The sequence below is a fragment of the Aquila chrysaetos genome, chromosome 8 (genome assembly GCF_900496995.4).
Source record: "Aquila chrysaetos chrysaetos chromosome 8, bAquChr1.4, whole genome shotgun sequence".
In the NCBI taxonomy this organism is placed as follows: Eukaryota; Metazoa; Chordata; class Aves; order Accipitriformes; family Accipitridae; genus Aquila; species Aquila chrysaetos.
This window is the reverse complement of record NC_044011.1, coordinates 41,467,681-41,477,689: the sequence shown is the minus strand read 5'-3', so window position 1 is coordinate 41,477,689 and position 10,009 is coordinate 41,467,681. Positions and strand designations below refer to the sequence as shown.

The following is a 10,009-nucleotide window of genomic DNA, read 5'->3' as shown; positions in this document are numbered from 1 at the left end:
TGCAGGCAGCAGTCCCTCTCCTTCAGCAACCTGCGGTGCCCGGAGGCAGAGGGAGCCTTTCCTCCTACTCCCGCCCTGCGGAGCTCCCCAGTGCCCATGCTCTTCCCCCAAAGCCCCTGAACAATGGCCCCTTTCTCCCCTGCTTAGGGATGGAGACGGGCACCGAGGCATTAAGGGGCAGCGGGAGTGCAGGTGGTGGGGCTCAGGTGCCCAGTGCTGGGGAGGCACAAGGGAAGGAAGGACACGTTCAGCCTGGGCTCCCCAGCGCAGCCCCTTCAGTGCCACCCTGTGCCGGCGGGGAGCCCGGAGGAAGCAGGCAAACCAGCGGTGCCACCATGCACCCAAAAGCAGGGTCCCTGGCCGGACGGGCTCCCAGCGGGACGGGTGCAAGCACACCTTCCCCTTTAAGATGCTGGTTCTCTGTGCCAGAGCCTGACCTCGGCATCCTCAGCTGAGCTGGATTAACAGGCGAGGGGGAAGGGGCCTGCGGAAGGGACTGGGGCCGCAGGTCTCCCGGGGCTCCCCGCATTCACGGTGCTGCAGGCATGGCCCTCGGGGCTCCTGGGGGTCCGGTGCCGGGGTGGCACGTGTAGGCACAGCTGGCGCTGCCGCCGCCTCTGCCCCGGTGCCTGGAGCGGGGGTCCCCACGCCACCCTGGCACCAATGGGGGCAGCTGGGGAGGGGCAGGCGGTGGGGCAGGCGGCTGTGCTGGAGGGCAGAGCACGCTGGGGAGGCTTTTAGCCAGGCTGCGCTGGGAATCGCCCGCTGCCATGAAAGACTTCACTGAAATCACACTTTGCCCTGAGGCTCTGGACCACAGCAAGGTAGGGCTGGGGGTGTGGGTGCCACAGGGGTCCCCGCCTAGCCACCCACGGGTCCCCACAGCGTACTCCCCGTGGTGCCACCCACGCTCGCTCTCCTGCAGACCGAGTTCTGCAACCCTGTCTTCGAGGGCGAGGAGCCCCGAGCAGCGCCAAGCACCGAGCACCCGCCAGACGAGGACGGGACCAGCTCCGCATCGCCCCAGGCCGGCCTCGGTACCAGCTTGGGGGTTTGTACACACGCCCCTGTCCGTGGGGCCACCAGGAGCAGCTGTGGGTCTGGGAGCGGGGTGGTGGGGCAAGTTCCCCGCTGGGCTCTGGGGCCGCTTAGGAGACCCACTAACACCCCGGGGACAAGAGGTCAGGATGTGCCCAGCCAGGGCTCAGCCAGCTGTGCAGGGAGGTGGCAGGGTAGGGGTATGGCTAGCAGCACCCCGGCTCTGCCCGCTTTCCTCGCCTTCCCGCAGGCCGGCAGCTCTGGGGCCAGGCAGGCTGGCGGTACCGCACCGACTGTAAGTTCACCTGGCTCTGCGTGGCTCTGATGAGTGCCATCCTCGTCTTCCTCGTCGCCCTCCTGCTGGGCATCGTCATCCACCGTGAGTGCCCAAGCAGGGAGGGATGGGGGATGGGCTGTGACCGTGGGGTGGGGGACACAGAGCCAGCTCAGAGGAGGAGGGGTGCACAGTGAGGGCATCCATCCTACACAGGACCTCCCAGGGTCTGCCCACCATGGGGAGAGAGTGCCCCCATGCACAGGAGCAAGGGGGATCTCCACCTCCCTGGGATGTGGCAAGGTCACTGGGCCCTCTGAGAGCTATGTGGGATACCCCTGGGACCTGCACGCGTGTGGGGTGGGGTGGGAGCGCAGGACATGGGGCTGGCTGGGCTTCCTAAGCCCCCTCCCTGCACTGCAGCCGTTTCTCCCTGCTGGGGCTGAGCTGTCCCTGCTCTTCCCTGGGCACAGAGCTGACATCCCCGCAGCCACCCGGCGCTCCAGCCGCAGCCCTGCCCGCCCGTGGCTCTGCCACCACCACTGCAGCACCCATCCGAAGGGACCCCCCGGCCCCCAAGACAGCTGCCACCCCAACCCAGATCTGGCTGCCTACAGCCGGCACGGCAGCACCGGGTAAGTCCCAAGTGGGGTAGTGTGCCGGGACAGCGGTGCCCCGCAGTACTAGCTCATGCCTACACTGTTGGCCCGCGCAGCGTGTGGTGGGACCTTGCGGGGCCCCGAGGGCTCCTTCAGCTCTCCCAACTACCCCGGCCCCTACCCACCCGACGCACTCTGCATCTGGCGCATCGAGGTGGGCCCTGGCCTCGCCATCCAGCTGAAGATGGAGACGTTCAGCGTGGAGGGCACCGCCTCCTGCCTGTTTGACCGTGTGGAGCTCTACGAAGAGCAGGGGGCCGGTGGCACGGATCCTGGCCCGGCTCGGGGGGGCCCATCCAGGTAGGGCCCCTCGCGCCTGGGCTTTGTGGCGGCGCAGCAGGGAGGGGGCACCATCTCCGGGAGTGAGCACTGTCGCCCCTTGTTGTGCCCCCAGGTTTTGCGGCAATGTGGCCCCCCCGACCTTCAACACCAACTCCAACCACCTGCGCGTCACCTTCGTCTCTGACAGCAGCGTGGGCGCCCCAGGCTTCAGCGCCCGCTACCGAGCCGTGGCTCCCAGTGAGAGTGAGTACCCCCCCCCCGGGCACGGCCAGGACTCCTCGCTGCGGGCAGGCAGTGGGTAGCGCCAGGGCGGTCTCCCGTAATGCCCGGGGCACCGGGCCAGGGGAGGGTGCCTGGTGGGACACCACCGCCAGCCTGGCCGTCTCTGCCTGCGCTGCAGAGAGCTGTGCCTGGGATGAGCACTTTTGTGACCAGGGGCTCTGCCTCCACCTGGGCTTCGTCTGCGACGGCTTCCACGACTGCGCAGACAAGAGCGATGAGGCCAACTGCAGCCTGAAACACAAAGGTGGGCCAGCCCCGCCGCCTGCAGCCCACAGCCCCCGTGGCACCTGGCCAGAGGGCACGGTGACGGGCAGTGGGAGGCAGGGGCGGGGGAGCAGGGAGATGGGGTGAAGGGAGAGGGGCAGGGCGTAAAGCTGCATGTGTGCGTGTCCCTGCAGAGTGCGGGGGGCCACTGACCACCTTGGAGGGGCACTTCTCCACCCCGAGCCATCCCCAGCCATACCCACACCAGCAGGTGAGAGAAGGGATGCCAGCGGGACGGAGGCGGGAGCAGGGCGAGGGTGAGGGCGGGCAGGGAGGAAGGCAACACCCCCCACCAGGGAGAGCTGGGGGTGTCCCTGCCCGGCTTCACAGGTGTTGCCGGCTGCCCCCTGCCCTGCAGCTGTGCCTCTGGCAGATCTCGGTGCCCGTGGGCCACGTCATCGACCTACACTTCCACAACTTCAGCCTGGAGTCACACGAGGACTGCAGCTTCGACTTCGTGGAGGTGCACGACAGCGCAGGCACGGGGGCTGCCAGCCTCATGGGCAGGTACAGGCACACCCCTGATATCTCTGGCCCTGCTGCACCAGTCTGGGTGCACTGGGATCCCGTGGCTCAGCTGGGGAAACTGAGGCACGGGGCAGGCTGGTGAGGAGGAGCCACCGGAGGAATGGGTTTGGGGAGGTGCTGGTCGGCCCCGCTGCCCACCTTGACGCCATCCTCCTCCCCACAACCCCGGCAGGTTCTGCGGCCACCAGCTGCCACCCACCCTGACCTCCTCACGCCATGTCATGACTGTCCTCTTCGTGGCGGACGAGGGAGTAGCAGACAACGGGTTCTTCGCCACCTACCAAGCCCACAATGCCACAGAGAGTAGGTAGCCGAGCAAGGGCGCAGGCTGCCCAGAGGGGCTGTGCGGTAACCATCCTTGGGGGTTTTCAAGGCCAGACTGGATAAAGCCCTAGAAAAAACCGCTCTCGTTCCATAGCTGACCCTGCCTGGACCAGTAGGTTGGGCTACAGGCCCCTGGGGTCCCTTCTCACCTGAATTACCCTATAACCCTATTGATCCCAGCCATGGGGATGTGCCCTGGAAGGGCTCACCTGCACCCTGGCACAATCCATCACCTGAGGGCTGCCCCCAAAAAACTCAGGGAATTTGGGATCTCCCTAAGCTGGGCCAGTGATGGTCACATATCAGCTGTGTCTGCCAGGTGGCAGTGCTCTGCAACCCCTCACCTGGACGTCCCCCGGCCAGTGACCAAGAAGAGCAGAGACAGGAGTGGTCAGCATGGAAACAGGCTGACTCCCAGCAGGGAGGCCACCCACCATCAGCACGACCGAGGCCACGGCCAGCCTGCTCTCTGCCCGTGCCCATGCCCGAGCCCATGCCTTGCCATGCTGGCCCCTCTCGTTTTAGAGACCTGTAGCCCCGCGGAGTTCTCCTGTGGAAATGGCGAGTGCCAGGCACTGGAGTCTGTGTGTGATGGCTGGCATGACTGCCCTGACGGCACCGATGAGCTGAACTGCACTGGTGTCTCCTACCCGGCCTTTGGTGAGTGCCACCCTCGGGTGCTCCACTCAGCACTCAACCCCCCCCCCCCGAGCCCACCTGACATGGGAGACATGCTGGCAGCTGCCCCATGGCTAACATCTGCCCGAGGCACACCTGGTGGGCATCACTCCTGCTATAAGTGAAGCACCTCACCCTGTGGTAGGGTCTGTCTGTGAGCCTGTGGAAGTGGAGATGTGCCTGGGGCTAGGCTACAATGCCACCTCCTTCCCCAACATCTGGCTGGCCATCCCGGACCAGGAGGGAGCCGCCGAGGTGCTGCAGGACTACCAGGTGAGCTGCCTGGGGGCTGCACGCGGGTCTGCCCGCACCACACCACACAACACCACACGGTGCCACGCTCACCGCCACTCTCCCACAGACACTGATGGAGCTCGCCTGCTACCAGCACCTCCGCCTCCTCATCTGCAGCCTCTTCGTGCCCAAGTGCACCCCAGATGGGGGTGTCCTGCAGCCCTGCCGAGCCGTGTGCCTGGCTGCCGAGCTGCGGTGCCAGCAGTCCCTCGGCCTCCTCGGCATCCTCTGGCCCATCAACTGCAACATCCTGCCCGACTCCAACGACCCCGTAGAGTGCTTCCAGCCCTGACCCGGCAAGAGAAGAGGAGCAGGGGCTGAAGCAGCCTGCCCAGAGCTGCTCCTCCACCCCAAATGTCCATCCCATCCTCCTCCTGTTGCAAATACCCAGCTGCTGGGGTGGCCCCCATCAGCAGCACCCCATTGCCTGGCTCCTCGCCTGCCCCTCTGCTCAGCGCTCAGCTCAGTGCCCAGATGCCAAGGGCTCGCCCGCAGGACCAAGTCCTTAGAGAGCAGGTGCCCCTTCCCAGCCTTGCTACAGGGAAAGGCTTGTGCTGGAGAGGCTGCGCCCACAGGTTGGAGCTGTGCTGGGGATACCACGCAAAGTCCCCCCGCCAAGCAGCAGGACGGTGGCAAAAGGGTTGAGCGCTGCCTCCCCATCCTTAGCCAATCCCGGGTGTGCTGGCCAGAGCTGTGCATGGTTCCCAGCCCACATCTCTCTTTCAGCCTCTCCAGGCTGTGCATGGCCTCTTTCTCACAGCCCTCAGGCAGTTGCTAGCCTAGCAGGGGAAGGGTTAATGCTCCCCCAATGGAGCAAGGCTGGGCCAAGGTGAGCCAGGATGCAGGCAGAAGAGCCCAGGGCTGCCCATGTCCCACAGCCCTGAAGCCAGCAGAATAAACAGCGTGAGCAGCTGACAAACCTGATGGAGCAGGTGGCTTATTTGAGGAGGGTCTGTGTGTGGCTCCTGCCAGATCCCAGTGGAAAATGAGGCATGGGCAAAGGAGGAAAGCCAGGGCTGGGGTGGGGAGTCTGAGCAGGAATGGAGGGGCACAGTTGAGACTGCCTTTCTGCAGGGGGGAATGGGCTGCTGGCTGTACCCTCGATGGGCTGGGGGGCTTGAAGGGCCCCAGGGAGATGGATGGGTCTCGGAGGGGGTGAGGCTTACAGTCCTATGGTACAGGGAGGGGATCCTGCCCCAGCAAAGGCTGTGGCCCTGCTCCTGAGCTGGCTGTGCTGGCTTCAGGCCACCCTGATGGCCACAGGCCTGGCAACATCCCGCGGCCACAAACCAGCTCGCAGCTGGCCAAAAATAACAGCCCCTTCACACCTTGGGAGAGAGAAGCCAGGCAGCTCCCTGCCAGCACGCAGGCTGGCCCTGCTCATCCGGGGCAGGAATGCTCAGCCGGCAATGTCACCCGCTCTGCTGCGGGCACCGGCACACGGAGGAGAAAGCCAGCAGTGCCGCCATGCTTCCCACTGCCCTCACCCGCCCTGAGCGCATGGAAAAGGCCCCTGCCTGTGGGGTTACTGGGAGCAGGACCCACTCAGGTCAGCACCACTCTGCCCTCACAGCTCGAGCCCACCCGGCTCCTTTGCTCCCTGTATGTCCCAGCTGCTGCAAGCTGGCTGCGGGGCACGGGGACTGCCCCCCAGCCACAGGACCGCCCCACCGCTCGGCATCTGACCGTGTCCCTTGGATGCACTCGATGCTGGAACGAGTTAAAGGCAAGCTAGGAGCGCCTTCGAAAGCCCGGCACGGTCCCAGCTTTGCCGCGTGCCCCGCAGTCACCTAGGGCTAGCCCTGCTTCCTGGCATGGCCGCAGCGCTGCTCTGCCTGCGCTTCCACCTGCCTGCTGCTGCCTGGCACGTCCCTGCCCGCTCAGCCCCACACGCTGCCCCTGGGCCCTACGTCGGCACCCCCCGGCTGGCTCCTGCAGCTCCCCGCGGGTGCTCCTGGGGCTGGCGCTGCTAGCCTGCGTGCGCCCCGCTGTCCCCCTTGCCTCAGCCCTGCTGCCAGGGACAGCCCCGAGGCTGCCAGTCAAGGGACCCGCGTGCTCCGAGGGCTCCCTCTCCCTTCTGCTTCTCCAACCCTGCCTGCCTTTGCCGGGTTTCCCTCCCTTGGCCTTTCTCTTGTTCCGCTTTCACTCTGCTGCCTGTTTCCTCCCATTTCCCTTCCCTCCGTCCTGCTGCCCGGGTGCCCAGACGTGTTCAGCCGAGGTGGCTTGCAGCCCGTGCCTCCTCTCCCTTTGCCAGGCTGTTTGTCTCACTCTCCCTTCCCCCTGCTTACAGCACTTCTGACACCATGGGATTATTTTTCTTTTTCCCCTTGTCTTGTAGCTTTTGGCTCCCAAGGCCCTTGATTTCCTTCGGAGTTTGGGAGGAGAGACGTGAGGAGGAGGGGGGGGGTGGAGAGGCTGCCTTTCCTAGGGCCTTCGTCAGAGCGAAGTGGTCAGGAAGAGCCGCAGCCCTTCCACGCCGGAGAGCAGCGAGGCGCCGGGGCAGGAGCCGCAGGATCGCAGTGAGTGGGGCTACCCCGCTCTGTCTGCCCCACGCTGGGGGGAGCTGGGACTCGCCGGGGTCCTGGCTCCAGCGCCTGGGCGGAGGAGAGACACTTCTCTCCTCCTTTTCCTCTTTGTTGCAGCCGTCGCGTCCAGGAGGGGGAAGAGAGCGGCTTTGCTGGGGCAAGGCCACGGGGAGGGGGCCAGCGCCGGCCGCGGGGCTCCGCTCTCGCTGCGCTGATGTGGGAAGGGCTGGGGGCAGCCCGGGCAGCAGGGTGGTCCCCAGCACCGGGGTGGTCCGCCACTGCCGAGGATGCTGCAGCCCCAGACAGCTGTGCCCCAGGGAGCCGGCCGGGCGTGAAGCAGAGCCGCCGGCAGCAGGGATGCTGCCAAGGGCTGGGCCGCGACGCAGCCCCACACTCCCCGAGCTGCCGCCCGGCCGCGCACCGCCCGGCCGCAACAATCCCATCCCGTGCCCGGCTCGCAGCTCACCCGCTGCCCTCCAGCTGACACCCCAACAGTCCCCTGCCGGCACCCCCACGGACACCCATAGCCGGGCACGCCGCCAGCGTGGCAGCTCCCACCCCGAACCGCCCCCGACCGCGCGCGCAGAGCTACTGCCTCCCACGCGTGCCGCAGCTCCCCGCCCGGCTCCCCGGCCCCAGCGCCCCCACGAACCGTCCCGCGGCGGGGCGCGCCGGTGGGCTGCAGGATGATGCGGTGGCACAGCCGGCGATGGGGATGCTGCGGCAGGTGCGGCCAGCGGTCAGGCCTTGCTGGAGGGAGCAGCCGAAAAGGCAAAGGGGGAAAGGAGGGAGGAACAGCACCCGCTCCCTGCCGAGCACTGCGAGCCTGTTTCCCAGCCCTCTTCGCTGAGGTCCCCAGAGCCGTTACCCTTCTCTGCCCCCTTCCAGCCCCTCCACGGCAGACGAGATGAAGCAGTTCTTCCTCCTCTTCCTCCTCGGGTTCATCACCAGCTCCTTGCAGATCGAAGACAACAAGATCCCTGGGCTGTGCTCGGGGCAGCCGGGCATCCCAGGGACCCCAGGCCTGCATGGGGCCCAGGGTCTGCCAGGCAGAGATGGACGAGACGGCCGGGACGGGGCGATGGGGATGCCGGGAGAGAAGGGCGAGATGGGCCCTCCTGGTAAGAAAGGAGACATCCCAGCTGGGGAGGGGGACCTGCTCTTCCCTGCCTGTGGGGAATGCCCTCATGCCAGGGGGTGAGCCCTGGACGCTGGCACAGCCCCACATTGCCGAACCAAGAGCGAATCGTGCAAAAGTGCCCCTTTCATGCCACCACTGCCCCTCCGGTCCTGCCTGTGGTGACCCTGTGCTCCCGCAACGGGCAGCAGCTCCACGTCACGGGCAAAGCTGCATTTCTGTCCATCCCCACTGCCATCCTTCTCTTCCATCTCCCTCTTTAGGAGGGCCCACCAAGCTGTCCCTGGAATACGGCTGCATCATCCCCATCCTGGCTCCTGGGCTGGGGTTTCTCCCAGCCTGTGGGGGTTTCTCTTGTCACTGTGCCCACTTATCACGTGCACCTAGCCTTCCCCACTTGTGCTGCTTCCCCAGGCAGAGCACTGGCCACGGCGGGTATTCACCACCTGCGTCCTGTGGAAGGCTTGTAATGCTGGTGGGATCGGGGCTGGGCAGAGGGGCTGGGGGAGGCTTGGATGGCAGCGGGCTGTGGTGGTGGCGATGGCTTAGAGGTAACCCTGTCCCCCTCCCGCCTGCCCCAGGAGCGCCCGGTCCCCGCGGGGAGGTGGGCAGCCCCGGCGCGGATGGCCTGCACGGTGAGAAGGGGGCGCAGGGCGAGTGCGCGGTGGCCCCCCGCTCGGCCTTCAGCGCCAAGCGCTCCGAGTCGCGCAGCCCGCCGCTGGCTGATCAGCCCATCCGCTTCGATGTCGTGCTCATCAACGAGCAGGGCCACTACGACCCCACCACAGGCAAGTTCACCTGCGAGGTGCCCGGCCTCTACTACTTCGCCGTCCACGCCACCGTCTACCGCACCAGCCTCCAGTTCGACATCATGAAGAACGGCCAGTCCGTCGCCTCCTTCTTCCAGTACTACGGGAACTGGCCCAAGCCCACCTCGCTCTCGGGGGGGGGCCTTGGTCCGCCTGGAGCCCGAGGACGAGGTGTGGGTGCAGGTGGGCGTGGGGGACTACATCGGCTTCTACGCCAGCGTCAAGACAGACAGCACCTTCACCGGCTTCCTTGTCTACTCCTACTGGCAAAACTCCGCCGTCTTCGCCTGAGGCTGCCCTCGGCTGCGGCCGGGGCCAGGGCCGTGCCCCTTCCCGGCCACCGGCGCCCCTGGGACAGCGGTGCCAGGGTCCGGCCGCGTGGGAGCCGGGACACCGGCACCCTCGCCCTGCTCCGCCGCTGCCACCCAGCGCAGGGCAGGAACACGGCCCCTCTGCCACCCCAGGGGTGGCGGGGAGCATCCCTTCAGCAGCGCTGCGTAAGAGCGAAGTATTATCTCGGGCACCCGGCTCTGGGGCAAGACGCCCGCGCCAGGGAGCCGCAATAACCCGGCTGTCGTATGTTACTCGCCATGGCCGCCTCGGCACGCAGCGTAGCCCTGCCGGCACGGGCACGGAGCCCCGGCCCGTGCTGCCAGCTTCTTCCCACGCGCGGGGCGAGCCCGGGCTACCCGACCGCTGGCACGGCAAGGGGCCCGTCCCGCCGCGGCCCTGGCACGCCCCGGGGCTACCAGCTGCCTTTCCCGTCAGCCCCGCTTCCCTGCCCTCCGGCCGCCCCGGCGCCTCCCCCTCCTCCTTCACCCTCACTAAAGGGGTCCTCGACCATACCCTCAATAAAGGGCTCCTCAGCCACGCGTGTGCCTGCTGCGTGTGTGCCGGGTCCCGCCGGGTCCTCG

General features: G+C 66.9%; 2 protein-coding genes across 3 annotated transcripts; both read left to right on the top strand.

Annotated features, from left to right (window-relative positions):
• Positions 1 to 241: 241 nt before the first annotated feature.
• LOC115344918 (membrane frizzled-related protein) lies at positions 242 to 5,538 on the top strand. Of its 2 annotated transcripts, none has more exons than XM_030022937.1 (13): positions 242 to 824; positions 926 to 1,037; positions 1,289 to 1,417; positions 1,786 to 1,947; positions 2,028 to 2,271; positions 2,366 to 2,496; positions 2,654 to 2,779; positions 2,934 to 3,010; positions 3,173 to 3,306; positions 3,500 to 3,630; positions 4,177 to 4,311; positions 4,475 to 4,602; positions 4,691 to 5,538. In XM_030022937.1, the coding sequence occupies exons 1-13, from the start codon at positions 771 to 773 to the stop codon at positions 4,913 to 4,915; spliced, it is 1,788 nt and encodes a 595-aa protein (XP_029878797.1). In that variant the 5' UTR covers positions 242 to 770; the 3' UTR covers positions 4,916 to 5,538. The 2 variants fall into 2 exon arrangements, with proteins under 2 accessions (XP_029878797.1, XP_029878796.1); XM_030022936.1 differs by having other exon boundaries at positions 243 to 824; positions 3,158 to 3,306.
• A 114-nt stretch (positions 5,539 to 5,652) lies between these two features.
• C1QTNF5 (C1q and TNF related 5) lies at positions 5,653 to 9,501 on the top strand. The gene is given in 4 exon segments (XM_030022939.2): positions 5,653 to 7,142; positions 8,037 to 8,269; positions 8,868 to 9,229; positions 9,231 to 9,501. Coding segments are annotated over 3 exon segments (732 nt in total). The 5' UTR covers positions 5,653 to 7,142; positions 8,037 to 8,055; the 3' UTR covers positions 9,387 to 9,501.
• Positions 9,502 to 10,009: the final 508 nt, after the last annotated feature.

Excerpts from the sequence above, each read along its gene's own strand:
- LOC115344918 (XM_030022936.1), top strand. The coding sequence starts at position 771 with ATGAAAGACTTCACTGAAATCACACTTTGCCCTGAGGCTCTGGACCAC. Across the intron at positions 3,011-3,157 it reads AGCCATACCCACACCAGCAG|CTGTGCCTCTGGCAGATCTC; the intron begins GTGAGAGAAGGG and ends CCTGCCCTGCAG. Across the intron at positions 3,307-3,499 it reads GCTGCCAGCCTCATGGGCAG|GTTCTGCGGCCACCAGCTGC; the intron begins GTACAGGCACAC and ends CAACCCCGGCAG.